Source organism: Chiloscyllium plagiosum, chromosome 35 (assembly GCF_004010195.1).
Source record: "Chiloscyllium plagiosum isolate BGI_BamShark_2017 chromosome 35, ASM401019v2, whole genome shotgun sequence".
Classification (NCBI taxonomy): Eukaryota; Metazoa; Chordata; class Chondrichthyes; order Orectolobiformes; family Hemiscylliidae; genus Chiloscyllium; species Chiloscyllium plagiosum.
Window position 1 is genome coordinate 31,600,257 of NC_057744.1, and position 21,835 is coordinate 31,622,091.

Sequence of the window (21,835 nt, forward strand, 5' to 3'; positions counted from 1 at the left end):
GAATAACTTACAAAGCAGTTTAGAGTCAAGTAACTTTGCATTCACTGTGCTTTATCATTTACCTTTTCAACACTCAAGTAAAGTGACTCCTGGTACATGAATTAAGAAGTTCTTTGAACCATTTCATTTAATTTGTCATTGCTTGTACCAGTCTGAAAATAGTCCTGGTTAGATAGTACTTTGTACCCCATGTGCAGTTTCTCTCTGGGTATTATAGTGAAAACTTATTAATTCCCTGGTTTCTTTCTCCCCTCAGCCTGTCCAGTCTTCAGAGCATATGGCTGCCTTGGGTGTTTTTGGTCTGTGCCAAATCCATGCATTTGTTGATTACCTACGCAGCAAGTTGAATCCACAACAGTTTGAGATTCTTTTCAAGAGTGTCATCTCTCTGGTGGGGTTAGTGGTCCTGTCTGCAGGAGCAGTGCTGATGCTCACAGGTACAATGTTATTGCCCATTTTATTATATCTACCTCTTCCTTATTTCCTTTCATTACAGCCTGAACCCCTGTCATTCTCTCAATACATCTTCCTGAATCTTTCCCAGAGGAGTGGTCCACCTACTCCTCCATTTTAGCAGCAGCAGGTGCGCTGTCTGATACTAGAGAAAAGAGATGTGTGAGAGATCAGCAATAATCAAATATTTTAAAAATTCAGATCTTAGGATACAAGTGTCACTGACTAGATCAGCATTTATTGCCCTTTAGCAAGCGGTAGTATTACGAAGTCGAAAGCACATGTGTTCACTTTAAAATAGAAAGTGTTTTTCTGAATTTTGAAGTAAACTGAAAATGCAGGCTCAGCTGCCCAAAGGGAACAGCTGGGCAACGGGCTGTTCCAAAATAGATACATATAACAAATGGCTGTTAAATTGAGACCTGAGTTTTGGTTGTTGTTTTGACAATTCAGATTTAACCAATTACTTTCAGTTATGCTTAGGATATAACAACCAAATTGAATTTGAATTGATTGTTTTGACAACATCAGACCACTGACAGGGAACAATGTTGGAGGGTATAAAACCAGGGCATTTTGAAAACTTGGTCAGAGAGCAATTAAGACAGAGCAGCAGAGCAACTGCCATAGATCCAGACAGCTAACTGCCCATTTAATGTTTTGCTCTCAAAGAAATTAGAAGACACACTCTATCAAAAAAGGTATCTTTCACGTAAAACATGCTCGCAGTAAAAAGAAAGAAGACAACCAGGGAGATCAGCAGGTAGATTTCCTGCTCTTCGGATGCTGTCTGACCTGCTGTGCTTTTCCAGCACCACTCTAATCTTGACTCTGATCTCCAGCATCTGCAGTCCTCACTTTCACCTAGATCAGCAGTTAGAAGATTGAAGACAGTGTGTGGACTTGAGATTAATTTAATGTAAATTTAATAATTATGTTATTGGAACAGCATTTTTATAAAGTTCGGGGTCAGGTGGTAAATAGTTAAGAAAAGGATGCTTGGACTTGTGAATAGTTTTTGTTTAGTGTTCACAATTAGAGTTAGGAAAATAAAGTGTTATTTTTCTTTAAATATTGCAAATTAGGAGTTCTCTGTAAATCATTCATATTTTAACAGCTTCTCTGGGTGTTTGGTTTTAATTAATGGAGGGGTTCGACCTCCACATCGAATCAGTAGTGAATCACCTTCAAATGAATAGCTTGTTTGAATGGCCAGTTTGAGGTTAGTTAGGAGTCAATCACTTGATGAGTCTGGAATTGCAATGTAAGCCACACCAAGTATGGATGGCAGATTTTTTCCCCCCGAAGGACAATCTTTTTAATTTGGCAGATCACTACTGTGATCATAAGTTCATGCTGCATGTTATGTAAAATTTCCAAGCTTCTAACACTGATTTTGATTTAACTATTTCCTGAAAATTATGTAAATATTCCCAGTTTTCCTTACTGAAATTCCTGTACTTGTGTTCTCCCTATTCCTGATGGATTAAATAGTTTTCCTAATATTCCTTCCTGTATTTGTATGCTGTTCACTTCACTGTGAAAAGCAAAGAATACTGTTTATTTGCAAGATAGATGGAAATGGCTGTCCTAGCATGTCTGGCCATAAATAGCCCAAGGCCCCTCCATCATCAGGGTCCATAACTGTTTATGATTGCAATGCTCTTGTTACCACTACCCTTTCAGAACTCCCCTTCTAAAGTGATGATCAATTATAGTTAACATTTTGTTTGAAGTTATAATCTTGTGTTGCTTTCATAGGTTGAAATTGAAGTTTTTCCTGCACTTGTCTTTTCCAAGTTAACTTGTATATCTATGGTGAGGTCTGCTTATAGTTACTGCCTTTTAGGGTTGATTAGCATTTGCTTCAATAACCTTCCATCCTGATTCAGACCTCTGTCACAAAGACTCAAAATTGTTTTATATTGTACTCGCAATGAATTCGCAGATTGTATCAGCTAATGTCCTTTTTTTCCTGAATGTAATTAGGTATGTTGGTTTAATTACAGGCAAGATTTCCCCATGGACTGGGCGCTTCTACTCATTGTTAGATCCTTCTTATGCAAAGAACAACATTCCCATCATTGCCTCGGTCTCTGAACATCAGCCCACCACTTGGTCATCATATTACTTTGACTTGCAACTCCTTGTCTTCATGTTTCCAGGTACTCATGTTTATAAGGGTGTGTGAAAGTAGCCTATGTATCCCCTCTATCTGCATGAGATGTGCATTCATACAACAATCTGTACAAAATCTTCCATGAGCTGTCAAAAGACCTAATTGTAAAAGTTCTTTTAAACAAAAGGTTTATGTGGAATACTTTAAGAGCATCGATATCACTCCAAGGAGGTGGTGGTGATACCTTGAATCTCTGCAGTTTTTGTCAATTTTCTACATTGAAAATACTGCATCTTTGTATGTTGCATGTAGTTGTCTATGGGAAATGCTACACATGGGTTCATTGAAATGTGGAACAGACCTGAGGGGCGAAGTGGCCTACTCTTGTTGCTATCATGAAAAAAAAGGCTGATCTGCCATCTCTGCCCCATATTTTTAAAAGCCTTAGGATAATAAAATTCCATCAATCTCAGATTAAAATGTATAATTTATATAGCATTTTTTTTAATATGTTCATGAGAAGTCAGCATTGCCCTAGACAACCACTTATTGCCCTGGGGAAGCTGGTACTGATCTGCCCTCTTCCGTAATCCTTAGGGTTTAGTTACATTCTCAGTACAGTAATGGAATTCCAGGATTTTGATCCAGCTACAGTGAATGAGTGGCAATATAGTTCCAAGTCAGGATGGTGTGTGTTTCTTGCAGAGGAACTTGCTGGGTGATGGTGTTCCCATCATCTACTCCCCTTGTCCTTCAAGGTAATATAGTTGGGGGTTTAGAACATCCTCATGGAAAGTCATTGTGAATTACTGCAGTACATCTTGTAGATGGTACACACTGCTGCAAGTGTGTGTCAGTAATGAAAGAAGTAAATATTAAAGGTGGTGAATGTTGAAGGTGGCCAAGTAGGCTGCTTTTTCTTGGGATGGTCTCAAGCTTCTTGAGTCTTGTTACATTGCACTCATCCATGCAAGGGGAGTGTTCTGCATCACACTCCTGAGTTGTATCTTGTAGATAAAGGACAGGCATTGGGAATGTCTATGTAGAACCATATATTGGTTGCAGCAAAGAAAGACACCATTCAACCCATGGTATCTGAGCCAGCTGAATAAACTAGCGGCCTATTTTAATTTGACCTTCCAGGACCTGGTGTATAGGCTTGCAAGTTGCAGCATTTTGGGTGTGGATCCAAGTTCCATTTAAAGGAGTTGAAGGTTTCTTCCCCAACTACATTCCACCCACCAGCCTCTGGGTGGAAACTATTTTCTCTTGACTGTTGTAATCACATTAGATCTGAGTTACTCACTACAGAATTCCTAGCCTTTGACTTCTTTTATCCACAGTATTTATGTGATGTAGACCAATTCGGAGTCTGCTCAATGGTAATCACCAAGATGTTGATAATGGGAGATTTAGTGATGGTGATTTAGAGGAGGTGTAATACAACTGAGTGACCCATTGTGCCCATTTCAGTTGCCTACGGGTCAAATGCAAGTGAAAGATGGTGTCACGTGTTGGCTGAGGTTGGAAGGTTTCTGTCCTTGAGATTTGTCAGTTGTATTGTCAGTTGGATTTTAGGACAGCATCACAGGAGCCTGTTTAACAGGTGTATTTTTAAAAAATTTCCAGAGCTTTTTTTAAGATTCTCAATATATCATGGTGAGATTTGGCCTCATATACAATAGATTGTTAGTCCAGGCATCTGATCATTTTAATGGCTGTGATGCATTTCTGGTCATTCTGAAATCATGGAAGATGGAATTTGTGTTTTTTTGCTTTTTTTTTAGTGAAACTGGGACTTTTGCAAATATTTAATAGCCACATTTGTATCTGACTGCAGTAGTTATTTCTGTTTTCTTCCTGCAGTTGGTTTGTACTATTGCTTCAATAACCTGTCAGATGCCAGGATTTTTATCATCATGTATGGTGTCACCAGTATGTACTTCTCAGCTGTGATGGTAAGAATTATTCTGACCCGCGCACAGTATTGCCAGTGGAATTCCTTGGTTGTGTTTGACTATGAACAAGACATCTGAACCTCAAATTAAATACTTCTGCCAAAAAATAAACAGGTTGAAATGTCAGGAAAAGTGCTATGAACCTGTACAACATTTTACTGGTAGGTAGTGTTGCTGCTTACAAAGCAGTCTGAAGTAATGGATTAATATTATCACCCTGTGTACTGCATTAGATTCATACATAGCAGTTATGATTTTAGAACTTTACTACTGCTGTAGTATGTTGGTCAATGTGTTGCCTAAACACAGCAATCCTTCGCAGCCATGTATTATTCTCTGAGGTTCTTGTTTTCCCAATTGTTTCTGGTTTTTTTTAACTCTAATGAGATTGCAAATCCCTGATGGTTTGTGTGTATTGTAAACACTTGATAATTTTGCATGTTAAAATAAACTTTGGCGTGAGCTTCTTTGAAAATGATAATTTGTGGGGTCAAATTCTGCACTACAGTGACCCTAAATTTGTAGTCTGATGTTCCATGCAAAGCCTTTCATTTTCGTAGAGAAGGGGAAGAAGACAAAACAAAACTCATACTATGGTTTCCAGATTAGGAGTATGTCTGGTATCCTGTGCAATTCTTCACTGCTGTTCTCCCTCTTTCCCCCCCATAACAGTGATTGAGCTATTCTCCCTCTTCCCTCTGTAACAGTGATTCATAGAACAGTACAGGCAAGCAACCAGTCTTTTGAACTTGCCTCACCAGACCCTGGGACTTGAACTGCTATGCCTAACATCCTAACGAGCCAAAAGAAACTATAGCAGGTGTTTATATTTGGTTGCAATGTCTGATTATTCTCTGACCTGCATTTCCTTTCCAAATTGCAGCACTACTTACCATTATAAGATTTTGCAGAGAGCTGAATTCAGGTGTCTCAAGTATATTTAAAGAATATTTCACAGTGCAGCAGAGTTTAGAACAATACCATTTTGGCCTTCCCCTCTTTCTTGAAAGCAAAGCCAGTGTCTCCCCAGGATTTTGTTTGATGTTCCTATAAGACTCGTGATTTACTTGCACAGCAAGCGACTTCTCTCTTTCAATACGATCCCTCTAATCAGATTGACGGTTTGTCCCCTTTAGGGATCCTTTTGAAAATAGCAGGAGCCATAACTCACCAGCAAATAAGGCAACGTTTTGGAATGCAGATGCACTTAGAGTTGCCACTGTAGACAATGTCCACTTGACCCAGTGGAGCTACTTTGAGATATTGTGCTCGTAATATCACAAATCAGTCCCAACAAGATTGGAGCCTTCATGTTATCCTAATGCAGAAATGTCAAACAATTCTGGATGTTTTGGTTTATTCTGTAAACTGTGGATGGATATGGAAAAAAGTAACTGTCTTCATGCCAAATGTTTCTTGCTCTCACTACTCATGTTGCTGCATCTGTGCCTTCAGTCTACCCATTCCCCACTGCCACGCTGTGTCATGTACATTCCACACTGCATCCTCGTCATAACAACCCTGGATTCAGACCCATGGGCAAGTATTCTGGGAGAATGTATTGGCTAGATTCGACTTTTGTTATTTATTTTAAATTTGCACACTTCTGTTGTCTCCACAGGTTCGGCTTATGCTGGTCCTGGCCCCAGTGATGTGCATTCTCTCAGGAATTGGTGTTTCTCAGGTGCTATCGACTTACATCAAGAATTTGGATATCAGCCGTCCTGATAAGAAATTAAAAAAGCAGCAGGACTCCACTTATCCAATTAAGAATGAGGTATGATCAATCCTTCCTCAGTTTTATCACCCTTTGGGATGAATAATTTACTACACTCACTATGTTACTAAATGGGTGACAGTATTGCCATACTAGCAAGGCATACTCATGGGTATACTGAGTTAACAGATCTCAGCTGAGACTCAAGATGGTGGCAGTCTGAGTGGTCTGCTGTGCTGGGCTCTGTGCCATACCCCCTGGCAAGGTGGACCTTTACCCGTCCCCTCATCAACCACCTCTTGGGGGAAAACTGCTAATATGAACTTCCTGAACATCTGGAGCTGCTAAGATTATGGTGTGACAGATTGGGGGGGTGGTGAAGGGACATTGTTAAGGACAATGGTATGGATTTTTTTGCCCTTTTCCTCCTCCTCCTCTCCCATTCTTTTGTGCTTATCGGCATTATACGTACTTCCTTGATGTAAAACCAGAATTATTTCCGATATCGGTCGATTGGGTATTATCTGGGGCTTTTTTTTAAACTGCTGTTCTTTTGTTTTTGAGTTGGGGGTGGCTATACCTGTGGTTAAGATGTGCATGGTGGTGGTTGGGGGGGAATGGCCATCCATTTTGAATTGCCTGGGGCTAGGGCAGGGCCTCATCTAGAGGGAGTTGGGATGGTAGAAAGGATTGGGATGCGTGCCCCTCCGTGGGCAAGATAGGAGATCTCTAGTGAATTGAGAGTCATTTGGGTGTTTGCTTCAGTTAAATGTAGTGATTAGTTTTTTTAGTTGTAGTAGTTTTTATTGAAGTAGTTTTTAGACTTTATAGAATTAATGTCTTTGTCGCTCGTCGCACCTCAGATAAGCTCCCTCCTCTTGGGGAAACCACGGGCTGCACTGGATGACCATGGCTAGTGATTCGTTCAGGTGGTGCACCTGGAATATAAAAGGGAGCCATTCCCCCATTAAAAGAAAGGTGTTGTCAAGCCTTAGGAAGGAAAGGGTGGACATCGCCCTACTGCAAGAGACGCATCCAACTGATAAGGAGCATCTGAAACTGCAGCAGGGGGTTTATGACAGGGTAATCTTCTCCTCCTTTAGCTCTAAGAGTAGAAGAGTGGCTATACTGGTAAGAAGGAACCTCCCTTTCCAGGTAACTGAGCAAATTAAGGACGAACATGGATGGTTCATCATTCTTAAAGCTCTAATACATGGAGAAGAGTATGGCGTCTTGAATGTGTATTGTTCCCTGGCGCATCATGCGCCACACAATCAAAGGAGGGAATTTTAATCACCGACCTAATAGATCCCGAAGTTGACAGGGTGTCAAGGGGTTGACACCCCGTACAATCTAAGCAGTTGATGGACATGTCTGAGGGGCTGGGATGCGTGGAAGCATCTTCACCTAATGGAAGAGACTTTCTGTTCCAACCTACGCAAGTGCCATATGCGAATTAATGTTTTTTTTGCCATTGGATTGTTTGGGCAGAACATTGGCATGCAAAATTGGGAAGATAGCTGTCTTAGACCATGCACCAGTGTATTTAGATGTTGAAATCAAGGGTGGTGGAATGGATACATGGCACTGGTGCATGGAACCATTCCTGTTAAAGGATAGCAAATTCATTGAGTATATCACAAGAGATTTCAGGGCCTTCTGGGATATCAACTCTGGTATGGCCAGTAATCCAGCAATTTTTTGGGAGGCCACTAAGGCATATTTACGGAGGCCTGATTATTTCGTACTCAACGACTAAAGGAGGCAGAGGGAGGAGCAGCAATGGATGCTGGAGGCCTGGCTGCAGATAGCGGAGGAAGTATATTATAATAGGCCCTCTTTGGTCAAGCTGCAGTGGGTCACGGCCCTTCAGGCAGCACTCGACTCATTGCATACACAGGTGGCAAAAAAAAAGGTCTCCTTCGCTAAACAAAGGCTGTTTGAATTTGGAGATAAGCCAGGTAGATTTCTAGCTAGAAAGAAAAATATTTTCCAATCTATTATGTCTGTTAGAGACAAGGCTGGCACGGCTACCCGTGAGTTGAAGAAGATCAATGTTAGATTTAGGGAAAACTTCGCAGAGTTATATCAATCAGAGGGAGACGAACATGGTGCAGCGAGAATGCAGTGCTTTCTTGAGAACCTAGACCTCCCCAGTATAAACACGGAGCAGGTTTCCCTGTTGAATGTGCCTACGATGGTACAGAAAGTGCAGGAAGCAGTAAAGCATCTCCAGGGTGGCAAAGCACCGGGGTCAAATGGATTCCCAAGTGAATTCTATAAGGAATTCATAAATGTGTTGGTGGAGCTACGTTTGGGGGTGTATAGCTATTCATATGCACAGGATTGTCTGCCACCCTCTCTTGGGGAACCTAATATCTTCCTCATTTTAAAGAAGGGGAAAGACCCCAAAGAATGTGCTTCATACAGACCAATTTCATTGTTGAATGTAAATTTTAAAGTTCTATTCAAGATGGTGGCCCTGAGGTTGGAAAAGGTGTTGCCCTATATTATGAAAGATCAGACTGGTTTTGTCAAGGGCCATAACTCCTCCAACAATATCAGGAGGGGACTGAACATCGTGCAGGTATGCCAGCAAAGATTGATCCCAGGTTTGGTGGTCTCTCTAGATGCAGAAAAAGCATTTGACTGGATGGAACAGCTGTACTTGTTTGGGGTCCTACAGCACTTTGGTCTGGGGGGACCCTTTGCCAGATGGGTGGCAGTGTTACATAATGATCCTAAGGTGGCAATAATCACAAACAGCACTAAGTCAGATAACTTTAGTATTGGAACAGTTAGTCAACAGGGGTGTCCTCTATCACCGCTGTTATTTACCTTGGCAATTGAGCCATTAGCCAAGGCTCTCAGGAGGGATCCTGAAATAGTGGCGCTAGGGGTGAAGATGGGGGAGCATAAGATCACCCTATATGTTAATGGTCCTTTTGTTCTTGGCCAATCTGAGGAGTCTATACCTCAATTGATTCAAACAATTAATTTATTTGGAGTTTTTCGGGCGACAGCATCAACTTTACAAAATCAGAAGCTGAGCTGGTGGGGGGTCTAGTGGAGGTGCCTGATCTGAAGGATGGAATGCAGTTCCCATTTAGATGCTCATCAAAAGGTCTTTTTGTATTTGGGAATTTTTATTGCCCCTGCCTTCCACCAGCTGTATAAAGCTAACTATGTACAACAATTGGAGAAGATAAAACAGGATTTGCAGCAGTGGGAGGGTTTACCGTTATCATGGTTAGGCCGAATAACCCTGATTAAAATTAATGTTTGTCCTCACCTGTTGTACCCCATGAAAATGCTCCAGTTGTTGCTACCCAGACGAGTATTACGGACACTCAGTGGTTGGCTAGGTTCTTTTATTTGGTGTCACAGATGCCCCCTAATTAAATTTACCAAATTGCAGCCTTTTCAGGGTGGATCTTCTGGACTTGAAGAAATATCGAATAAGCACCCTGTTCGCATATTGTCGGTGACGTATTCTGAGTCGGTATGGCTTGATGTTGAAGCCTCTCAGTCGAGATGTCCCCTAGTTAATCTATTATTTATGGATAAGATGAAATCCATGACCGAGCAGTGTAAGAGTCCAGTCGTTTTAAATATGGTGAAAGCCTGGAGGATAATGAGGCAAGAGGAGGGCAATTGGCTTATGACCTCGCCATTTACGCCGTTGGTGGGAGCTCAAGGATTTCAACCTGGGGCAATGGACTCTGGCTTTACGGCATGGGAGAATAAGGGAACCGCTTGTTTGGGAGAATTATTCGAGGGGGAGGTCTTGATGTCATTTAGCCAACTAAGTCAGAAATATGAATTGTTAATAGGGACCTTTTCCAGTACTTTCAGATAAGGGATTATATACAGGGGAAGACCACACACCTGGCTCAGCTTTACAAGTCAGACGTGGAGAAAAGAGTGCTCCGGGTGTAAGGACGCTCCTTCAGTTAGTATTTTGTATCATTTACAGAAAGGAAGTGCCTTAGGGGACGTGGAGGGACTCTGTAAGACATGGAATCGAGAGCTAGGAGAGGATATCTCATTGGAGGTATGGGAAGATCCATGGGAAATGTAAGGAGAATTTCAGTATGTAACAGAGCGCAGGCCATGCATTTGAAGATTTTACACAGGGCAGATATGGTGCCAGAGAGGCAAGCAAAGTTCAAGAGAGGAGTGTCTCCAGGATGTCCCAAATGTAAAATTAGTATAAGAACTCTCACACTGCTACTGGTCCAGTTGTAAGATCCAGAGATACTGGAGTGCTATAATAAGGGAGTTGAAGGACACTGTGGAGATCGAAGTTAAATTGGATCCGGTATTTCTTCTGGGCTTGCCAGATTTGCCCCCTCTGTGTGAGGAAGAACATTCTAGTGAATTGGATGTCGGAAAAACCACCAGGTCTTTTGGGGTGGCGTAGGCTTGTGACGGAGCATCTCCCCCAACACTCCCACCACAAAATGGAGCAGTTTTACAAGACATGGTGGCCCTTTCTAAATTATATTGACGCAGACTTATCAGCAATATTAATCAGGGCTGTGGAATAGCTGTGGGAATCCGTCTGGACGCCCGTGAGGCTGGGGGAAAAGAATACGGCTACTGTAGATGGTGCTCCCAGGGATGGGAGCCTGAGTGGAGATGTGATGAATAAAATAGAATAAAGTAGTGAGATATAATTATGTTAATTTGAATTCAGTTTAATTTAACTTTTACTTAATTTGTTTGTAGTTTAAGTAGATAACGTTCCAGTAGAATAGTAGGTAGCTCATTATTAATAGTATCGTGATATGACATTGTTGTAGTGCCTCTATCTTTCTGTATTTTGGTACTTTTTTTTTGTATATAAATGTTTTGTAAAATATTTAAAAAGATTTCGAATAAAAATATTTATTAAAACAAAAAATCTCAGCTGACATCAGATGGGACATTGCAAATAACATTGACAAGACAGAGAAAATCAGCTAGGTTTTTCACTTCTGATCTCCATCCAATGCTACCGACTGGGGATGTGGACTTAACAGGAGGATGGCAACAGGCTGCACTGCCAGGAGCTGCAGACAGGGGTAGATTGGACCGTGGGTGAGGATGGAATGACCCGTGGTGGTGGTGGTCTATGTTCATTGCTGTCTAGGCCTAGAAATGAAGAATTACCATCTGAGCAAGGCAGCAAGCTGTAGCAGATAAAATTAATCTACCATGTTGTGATAATTATGTGTACTGGAACATACTGATCAGGTTAATCATTGGATATCCAATGTGGTGAAAATTCCCCTTTCTCAGTCAGCTTGCTCCTTTCAAGCTTGGCTGTTAAAGTGTAGTACTGCAGTGCTGTCAGTGCCTAGACTCTAGAATCATCCAGGCCACTTATAGGAGTGGGAGACTGCCTTATTAACAAATTTACAGATACCTATGGATTAATAACCAGGGTTCCAGGAAAGCATAATGCATAACAGCAACCTGCAACCCAGACGTTGTCCCTCTGAGAGGATTTGGAGATGAGGGAGTGAAGCAGCAGAACCTGAAAGGCTAGACTGCAAGTTTGAGTACATCATTGTTATAGTCTTGTTTGATTGGTTGTGACCTGGTTAAATCAAGAAACTTACTCCAGTTTCACACCCAGTACCCTGTGCACAGTGCCTGGGCACAGTGTCATCATGACTCTGATAACACATGCACTGATTGGTAGTATTTAATCTGCAATTAAAATTTGGGTGGAAGATTGTGTGCCTATTTCAGTCTTTTCAACACTCGAGTTAACACTACCCAGAGCAAAGCAATGAGCCTGTTATTCGCCCCAATCATTGGTAAATTGTGGTTGCAGCATGTGCAAACGAAAGGGAGCACTGCAGCAACTTATTATGATAACTTCAACAATAGCTCCTTCCCTTGTGACAACTAGACCATGAACACCAAGGACAGCGATGTTATGTGAACGCTATCACTTCTAAAGCACACCATCCTTTCTTGGTTCGGTTGGCAATCCTTCATTTGTATTGGAGTTCCCTACCTCAGAGCATTGAGGGGCATGTGCATGACAATGTCAGCAGAGATTCATGCAGGAGACTCGCCACCATCTCCATGGTAATGAGGGATGAACATTAAATCTGACCTTGACACTGTGCCAGTGTTTGAAAACTAGAAGAAATGGGAGTAAATTATTAAAATGTAATTGTAAACGCAGCCTGTCAATGTTTGTATCTATTTTTAGTAGTTTGAACCCCAGAGCAGCATTTAACCATATACAAGTGCATTGAAGTGGCTGCGAAGAGACAGTAAGGACTGTAGATGCTGGACGCCTGAGTCATAGATGTGGAACTGGAGAAGCCCAGCAGGTCAGATAGCATCAGAGGGCAGGAAAGTCAACGTTTAAGGCTGAGACCCTTCATCAGGACTGAGGATGGGGAAGGGAGCACAAATAAATAGAGGGATGGGGTTTGCAAGAGGCGTAACCTCAAGAAGTGCAAATCCTGCCCCCACACATCCCCTCTCACCTCCATCCAAGGCCCAAAACAATCCTTCCAGGTCTGGCTGAGTTTCATCTGCATGTCTTCCAATCTGGTCTATTGCATCCATTGCTCCCGATGTGGTCACCTCTATATCAGAGAGGCCAAACGCAGATTTGGAGACCGGTTTGCAGATCACCTGCACTCTACATGCATCAATCAACACGACCTTCCGGTTGCCATCCATTTCAACTCTCTGACCCACTCCCCTGGCGAATGTCCATCCTGAGCCGTCTCTGCTGTCAAAAAGAAGTCGAATACAAACTGGAGGAGCAGCACCTTATATTCTGCCTCAGGAGCTTACAGCCCAACATCCTCCATGTAAAGTTCACCAGCTCCAAAATTGCCCCCACCCCAGCCTCATCCCATATCCAGCCCTCTGTCTCCTCCCTCCCTCCCTGACCTGACCTACCTGTCCACCTTCCCATTCACCTGTCTGCTCCACCCCTCCCCATGAACCAATCACGATTGCCCCTTACCTGCATCTACCTATCACCATCTCACACCTACCCTTCCCCTCCATTTATTTCTGTGCTCCCTTCCCTAGTCTTGATGAAGGGTCTCAGCTCGAAACGTTAACTTTCCTGCTCCTGTGATGCTATCTGACCTGCTGTACGTCTCTAGTTCCGTATCTATTGATGTGGCTGCTGTTCTCCAGATCCAAGTTGCGCCCACTGTTTAAATGTATGATAAGAGAACGGACTGAGTATTCTATTTAGTTGCCACTAATTATTGCCATCAATGTTTTTAAGCGAATACTTGTGCAGCTTTGTTATTGAAGTGTCACGCACCCTCTATGATTCATTGCATGAAATTCTTCAAGGGCACAGAGATTCAAAGTTGTCTTGAAGTGACCTTTTCCAGCAGAGAAGATGGCGAAAACAATTTTCTTTTGTGCTCCCTCTGATATTGTTTTTTGTAATTTCTAATCAACCTATTCAGAGATGTTATTACACACTTCTGGGGCAGGTGGGACTTGAACCCAGGTCATAGACTCATTGAGATGTACAGCACAGAAGCAGTCCCCTCAGTCCAACTTGTCCATGCCAACCAGATATCTTAACCTAATCTAGTCCCACCTGCCAGCACCCGACCCATATCCCTCTAAACCCTTCCTATTCATATGCCCATCCAGACGCCTTTAAGTGGTGTAATTGTACTGGCCTCCACCACTTCCTTTGGCAGCTCATTCCATACAGACACCACCCTCTGCATGAAAAGGTTGCCCCTTAGGTCTCTTTTATACTTTCTCTAAACCCTTCCTATTCATATGCCCATACAGACACCACCCTCTGCATGAAAAAGTTGCCCCTTAGGTCTCTTTTATACTTTTCTCCTCTCACCCAAAACCTATGCCCTCGAGTTCTGGACTCCCCCACCCCAGGGAAAAGACTTTGTCTATCCATTCCCTTCATGATTTTATAAAACTCTATAGTCACCCCTCAGCCGCCAACACTATAGGGATAACAGCCCCAGCCTATTCAGCCTCTCCCTTAGAGCTCAAATCCTTCAACCCTGATAACATCCCACCAGTCTCCCATGGGGAACCTTGTCGAATGCCTTACTGAAGTCCAAACAGATCACGTCCAACGCTCTGCGCTCATCAGAATGGATGCAGCCCAAATCGTCTTGGCTACAATCCGAGACCTCAGTCGGAGGAACAATATGTCCATTTAGATTAACACCTGCATTCCTAGGTTAGAGAGCAAATGATCAGCCAGGATCCTGCCTTAATTTCTGGGACATGCATATAGTTATTTTTGAGACAGCACCTATAATCAAGTAGCCTGCCAGTAATGGATGCTCATAACTGTCTATAGTTTTGAGAATAGTCAGTGAGTATATCAATGCTGGGCTTTCGGCACCTATTGGGTATCCTTCATAGTTTCTCATTGTTCAGGACAAAGGGAGTGAGCCAGGCCATCCAACAGTGATTCAGAAGTTTCTGCTTTCACAGTTGTTTCTTTCTCATTTTGCTTTCAGATGGTGTCAACATATGCTTTTCACACCACCTCTAGACATATTTTTCATCAAATATTTGTCCCACTTCTATTGCCTTAACCTTTTTGATATGTAATCTCTCCTATCATGCACCCTATCCATTATCTTCCCTTTGGTGAAGGTGTGCTTATTTTGCACACCTTCACCAAACTCCCTCCTTTCAAAATAAAGCATCCATTTTTCGATTCTGGTTAAAGGTCATCAACTTGAAATATTAATTTTATCTTGCACGTACTGCCAGATCTTAGTATTTGGAACACTTTCTTTTTTATTTCAGATTTCCAGCAATTGGATTAATTTTACTTTTGTTTGGAGAAGTTTGTGTCATTGCTTCTTGGACATGATGGAAATCTCTAACAACATTTTGTAATTTGTTCTGATTTAGGTAGCGAGTGGAATGGTGCTCGTAATGACCTTCTTCCTAATTACCTACACCTTCCATTCCACTTGGGTGACCAGCGAGGCATATTCATCCCCCTCCATTGTTCTGTCTGCTCGGGGAGGGGACGGAAGCAGGATTATCTTCGATGATTTCAGGGAAGCTTATTACTGGCTCAGACACAACACCCCGGAGGTAAGGGCATACCACATGACTGGATTCAGGCAGGCACTGGCAGCAGTCAGAAAGCACATCTCTGATACCTCCATGTGAAGCAGGAAAAGCTTCAGAATAGGCAGTCAGAGAGTAAAGCGGGTCAAGTTGTTTGGTGTTTCATGCTTTGACCCAAATCTGAAATCTTTTGTGAGAGAGATGAGACCTCCAGAACAAGCAAATGCAATAGAACTCTGTCTGGGCAGAGGTTTGCTGAATTGTGGCCACCCTTTGACTGTCAGTGCCTACTGCCCTTGGACTGCCTCCCTTGAAGTAGAGTTCAGCAGGAGTGCTTTAGGTAAAATATGTGTTGTGTGCAGGAATGAGAAATAATTCAGTCTCTTTTACAAATTCAACTAGTACCTTAGCTTGCATTTGCTCACTTGAAATCTTTGAACAGTAATATTTGATGCAGAATATTTGTGTTGACCATTGTGTTCCAGTAACCCTCCGAAGTAGGAAAGTTTGAATAAATATTAGTGCACCTTTGCTGTGATAATACTGATTCTGTACCCCTTGTCTGCTTATTTGAAGATTTAAGTAATGGGTACCAAGATTAGAGGGGAGTTTGAGGGTTATTTTTATCCAGAGACTGGTGAGGATGTAGAACTCTTTTGGCACTGATTGGCACTTCATAGTTTCTCACTGCTCAGGCCAAGGGAGTGAGCCATACAGTCCAACAGTGCCTTAAAGAGTAGTAGTGGCAGGAACTCTCCTCACTTTTAAAAGGTATTTGGGTTTGTAGTAACCTACAAGGCTATGGACTAAGACCTGGGGGTTAAGGGGGATTATGTGGATGGTTCTTTAATAGCCAGCTTAAACACAGTGGGCCAAATGGTCACCTTTTGTGTTGTAAATGACTCCAATTTTAAAACAAAATAATGTGTAATACATTGATTGGATTGTAAACCCAGATGCAATTAGTATACATTCTTCCATGGGTAAATTGCAAGCCCTGAGTTCAATAAATTCTCCAATTAATGCGTTGATGCCATGAAAGCTGCATGATTTGAAACTGGATATCCTCCAGAGGGGAATCTGTCCGTACTACCTGGTCTGGCCAGTAGGTGACTCCAGATCCCCACACTAGCTAGTACCTAATGTCCTGCAAGCAAATAGAGGCTTCAGGCAGCATCAGTTTTGTTCCCCTGTAATCATAATTGTTGTGTTTTGTGCTCAAATTCTGAAAGTCTGAATGTGTCTCCCCAAATGACTGATTTCTTTTGTATTTCCATTCTGAATCGGTTGCTGTTCTCCATAAATTTCACATAGATGAGTGTGCATTGTCCCAGGAAACGAGTCATGGAGTTACATACAGCATGGAAACAAACCCCATCCGTCCAACCCGTCCATGCCCCCCAGATATCTTAAAGTAATCTAGTTCCATTTGCCACCATTTGGCTCATATCCCTCTAAACTCTTCCTATTCATAAACCTATCCAGATGCCTTTTAAATGTTATAATTGTATCATCCGCCACCACTTCCTCTGGCAGATCATTCCAGACAAGCACCATCCTCTGTGTGAAAAGGTTTCCCCATAGGTCCCTTTTATGTCTTTCCCCCTCACCCTAAATCTATGCCCGCTAGTTCTGGACTCTCCCACCCCAGGGAAAAGACCTTGTCCATTTACCCTGTCCATGCTTCTCATGATTTTAAAAGGTCACCCCTCAGCCTCCGACACTCCAGGGAAAACAGGTCCAGCCATTCAGCCTGTCCTCATAGCTCAAACCCTCCAATCCTGGCAACATCCTTGTAAATCTTTTCTGAATCAAGTTTCACAACATCCTTCCTCTGTCAGGGTGACCTGAATTGCTCACCATATTCCAAAAGAGGCTAACGAATGTCCTGCAACATAACCTCTCAATTCCTATAATCAATGCACTTGCCAGTAAAGGAAAGCATACCAAACGTTTTCTTCACTATCTACCTGCAACTCCACTTTCAAGGAACTATGAGCCACTTCAAGAACTTTGGTAATCTGTGCCAGTTTGATGGTGTAAAACTGTGAACTAACTATGGTCACAGTGGTTGTTATTGTAGCACATACCACCGAAAACAAAAAGGATCTTATTTTTATTCTGGATAGAATTTCTGTTTCTTTAATTTCTAGGATTTTATTTTCTCTTGCTGATATGGGATTCAAACCACCTCTTGTTGGGGTGGGGAATGTCTATGTTAAGCAATAAGGTATTTGCTGGATGGACCAACTGGTATTTTCTTATGCATCATTGTCTATCTATTTGAATTTCTACTGTGATGTTTATAGATGATGTGCTGCCACACGTAAACTGGTGTTGGGTTAATGGAGTAGCTGGTTTACCTTCACTGCTCGTCTGGGTTACATTGAGCCTGTCTGTTTTCAGGATGCCAAGGTGATGTCGTGGTGGGATTATGGTTATCAAATCACAGCAATGGCCAATCGAACCATCCTAGTCGACAATAACACCTGGAATAACACTCACATCTCCAGAGTTGGGCAGGTATGTAGCTTGAGAAAAGATAATTTCACTTCAGAAACCATGTTATGCACACACTGAAAAGTCTAAGCAAAACCTATTGTGGGGGGCCAACTTTCAGATTCTATGAAACTTTCACCATAAATTCTGATATTGATGCTGACCTTTCTGAGCAGTGAAGTAATATGCTTCTTCCTCGCGTTGAAAATCAGCTGGAAATCCTGAAATAGCATCATACCCAATATAACTTTCTCCAGTTATTAGTTTGGCATCAGTTACAGAGGACATAGCTGCTGGCTTTTCATAGGATTTATCTGTACCGTGATTGATAGGAACCTGACCATGACACCCTACCTCCTATACTTCAGGACTCACTTTTTTCCCCCTCCTGCATACAAATTTCAATGTAAAAGCAAAAGACTTGCAATTACGTAGCATCTTGCATGACCCAAGAACTCCCCAGAACTCATTATAGTCAATGAAGTGTAGTCACCGTTGTATGAAACGTGGCAGCCAAAAAAATTCATAGAAATTTGCTGCAGACAGAAAGTAAATAAATGAAGAATTTGCATGTTTTAGTTCTGGTTAAGCAATAAATGTCAGCAAAGCTAGCAGGAAACTCTGCTGTTCTTCTTTGAATAATGCCATGGACTTGTAAATTCATCTGAACATACAGAATAGGGCAGCTCTCAATGTTTCAGCACCTCTGACAATGCAGCACTCCCACACTACTTAAACTGGAGTGCCAAACCAGAAGGTATGCCACGACTGTGGGCTCATGACTCAAAATACTACTACTGCGCTGTGGCATTTTGGGTCTAAGATACTAGAATACTTAAAGCAAAAAAAAAATAGAAGCTGGCCATAGTCAGTAGGTCGGGCAGCATCTGTAAAAAGGGAAACCAGATTAATGTTTCAGATCAATAACCTTCTTTCAAAACTGGTAAAGAAAGAGAGAAAATGGGTATGAAGCAAGTCTGAAAGGGTTTGGAGAAGGCAGATTAAAAAAGGTTAGTTCGAGGGTGGAAGGCAAAAGTTTAAATGACAACAGGAATGATGGTGTGAGGCAAAGGGAGATGTCAGTAGGATAAAGGAAGGAACAAAAGACTGGTTCGAAAGACAGTACCTCAGTATAGATTAATTAACCTGCGATCTTGTCCTCTGAGATTGTTATAGAGATATTAGAAGATTTGTTTATTTATTCTCTGCACAATGGATTTCTGAGCAGGCAAAGATCAGCAAAATGAGAGGGAAGCTTATCGATATCACATCTATATGTAACTAATGCTGGGTATATTTATCCACTACTAGGCAATGGCATCCCCGGAGGAGAAGGCCTACGAGATCATGAGGGAGTTAGATGTCAGCTACGTATTGGTCATTTTTGGAGGTCTCACAGGATATTCCTCTGATGGTAAGCTTTCTTTGTATTTTATACATTGCATCATGAGGTGCTGCATAAATACTTAGAGAAGCCCACACCACAATTTGAGAAAAGAAGAAATAGGCACAGGATATTTCACAGCCAATTTACTTAACTGACCCTTGAATATATTTGATCACTCAGCCTCCATTGTTCCCTTGAGGTAGGGAATTCTAAAACTTTACAACCTTCAGAGAAGAATACATGCGGCAGTGGGTGAATCTGGCCTTCAGACTTTCAAATCTCACAGGAAAATTCAATTACGGTGCAACAAATCAGAAAAATGGCATCCCCATCTAAAGGAAGGAAATGGTGAGGAGCTTCATTCCCTCTAATCTGCTTTCGAGGTAAGCAGGCCTACAGGATCTGTGCACAGCAGCGACTTCTTGAGCCAGCAGTCAGTTTCATGATCAGCGTGGTGGGCACAGAATCTTGGAGCTTAGAGGGAAGACAGGTGAGGAGCCACTCTTCCACTCACACACTGGTTATCTCCTATACTTGCTACAAACCTACAAACAGCAAATGTGGGAGAGATCTACAGTGTGTTTGGAGGAGCAAAGTGAATTACACCAGTCAGCGTGGACAGTTGGGACTGAGGGGTGTGTGAGACTGTGAAGTGGAGAGAGAAGACCTGCAGTCAGTGAGGAAATAAAAGCTGTAAAGTTGGGAGAGGATCTGTAAGGATGAGGAGGGTAACATTTGGAGCCCAGTTATGGCACCTTATCTTGGAAGGTCTCAAATTGAGACTCCATATGTATCAAAGTAACTGAATGGCTTTTGAAGAATTGCCAGTTTTCAGGCAATCTTTGTTTTATAGCTCAGTACTGTGGAGAGCAGTGAAATAATCTCTTGTACATGGGGAGTGTATTATTACAGTCTTGTTCCCAAAGATTGACTTTATACGCTTTTTGACAAATTTAAATCTTCAATTTCGTGTCTAATAATCTACCACAGAACAGAAAAGGAGGCCATTTTGCCCACTGTTTCCAGTGTTACCTCTACATCTCAAGCCGCTCATTCTAATCCAATCCTTTTTTTTTTTACACATTCTTCCTTTTCAATTGTTTTTCGAGTTTTCTGTTTGTCATGCTGTAATTCCTGATTGTATTGAGGGAAGCAGTGACAAATAAAATGGCATACAGTAAAAGATTTTTGATTCCTTACTAATATTTAATATGACTCTAAAACAATAAAAATCCCAAATTTATTATAATATTTCTAGTTTTGCTGCAAATTGTTGGAGAGGCATGCTTTGTGAGAAAGGCAAACCAGGAAGTCGCCTACTTGCCTAAACCTTGAATGGTGCTGGACAATAAATGCTCCCACTCTGAACTACATGCTGCTCTTCAATTTGATCCAAGCTTTGACAAAATAAATTAAAACATCAGAGTTTCATGAACAAGGATTCCAAGTGAGCTTTAAATCATTTCTGTATTTCCATTTTTCTAATTTAGATTTAAATCTTTATTATCGTGTGTATTCAAATACAGGGATACAGTGAAAAGTAACATTGCCATTCTCCAGCACCATCTTAGTATACAAAAGACGGGACTAAAAACAGAAGGACCAGCCAAAAGAAAGTGTCCAGATCACTCCCCTGTCTCTGCCAAGAGTCCTCACCACCTGAAAAACAAAGCCACAAAGTCCATCCCTCAGTCTGTGAACACCCAAGTGCCCGCTACCACTGGAACAATGTTGTCATTCTTCAGCCGTGGAATTCAAATGGTGCTAAATGATACTGAGCAGAGCTTTTAGTTTTAAACTTCATTCAGTTCCATTTATCATTTTCTTTGCTTTAGATATAAACAAGTTCTTGTGGATGGTGAGAATTGGAGGAAGCACTGACACAGGCCGACACATCAAAGAGCATGATTACTACACCCCAACTGGAGAGTTCCGCGTCGACAGAGAGGGATCCCCTGTCCTGCTCAACTGCATGATGTACAAAATGTGTTACTATCGCTTTGGTCAAGTCTACACTGAAGCTAGTGAGTGCCTTCAATGTGTATGTTTTTAATGTGTGTTGACCCAGTTCAACTGTACCGTCAGGGCACAAAAGTTGACATTTGACTGTAATGCTAGGAGAATCCTAGCCTGAACTGGGAAAGACTTGTATTTGTATAGTCCCTTGCACACCTGCCAGCTTTACAACAATTAAAGCAGTGTCCAAGTTTGGTCACTATTGTGATGCTGTGAATACAGTAAACAGTTTGCATGCAGGATTATCCCACAAATATCATTGAAGTAATGATCAGGTAAACTGTTTTAAGGATACTATTTGAGGGATAAATGTTGGCTTGCTCAAAGAGGTCAGTTTGTCTCTCATTAAGTGACTTTGGTTTAATGTCCTACACTAAAGGTGATATCTCTACCATTGCTGCTGTACACTGTCAGCTTTGATTATGTACTTAAGTCTCTTTAATGAGGAATGAACCCTCAAATTTTTGACAGTGAGGTGAGACACCATTTTTTTGGTGTCAAAGATCAGGAGGGAGTGAGGAGTGCAGATGCTGGTGATCAGAGTCGAGAGTGTGTTGCTGGAAAAGCACAGCAAGTCAGGCAGCAATCAGAGGAGCAGGAAAATCGACATTTCGGGCATAAGCCCTTCA

At 41.9% G+C, this 21,835-nt stretch overlaps 2 protein-coding genes across 3 annotated transcripts in view; both read left to right on the top strand.

The window, feature by feature from the left end:
* The window catches only part of stt3a (STT3 oligosaccharyltransferase complex catalytic subunit A), a 43,131-nt gene that overhangs the window by 18,248 nt on the left and 3,048 nt on the right, over window positions 1-21,835 (top strand). For both annotated transcript variants that reach the window (XM_043676875.1, XM_043676874.1), the window contains 8 exons: window positions 257-437; window positions 2,463-2,618; window positions 4,439-4,530; window positions 6,152-6,307; window positions 15,140-15,328; window positions 17,711-17,827; window positions 19,115-19,217; window positions 21,026-21,214. In XM_043676875.1, the coding sequence (XP_043532810.1) occupies window positions 257-437; window positions 2,463-2,618; window positions 4,439-4,530; window positions 6,152-6,307; window positions 15,140-15,328; window positions 17,711-17,827; window positions 19,115-19,217; window positions 21,026-21,214 (1,183 nt within the window). The remainder of the gene's footprint in view (window positions 1-256; window positions 438-2,462; window positions 2,619-4,438; window positions 4,531-6,151; window positions 6,308-15,139; window positions 15,329-17,710; window positions 17,828-19,114; window positions 19,218-21,025; window positions 21,215-21,835) is intronic.
* chek1 (checkpoint kinase 1) overlaps window positions 21,746-21,835 on the top strand; it is a 53,309-nt gene continuing 53,219 nt past the window's right edge. The window contains exon 1 of the mRNA XM_043676878.1: window positions 21,746-21,755. The gene's annotated coding sequence lies outside the window, so the exon portion shown is untranslated. The remainder of the gene's footprint in view (window positions 21,756-21,835) is intronic.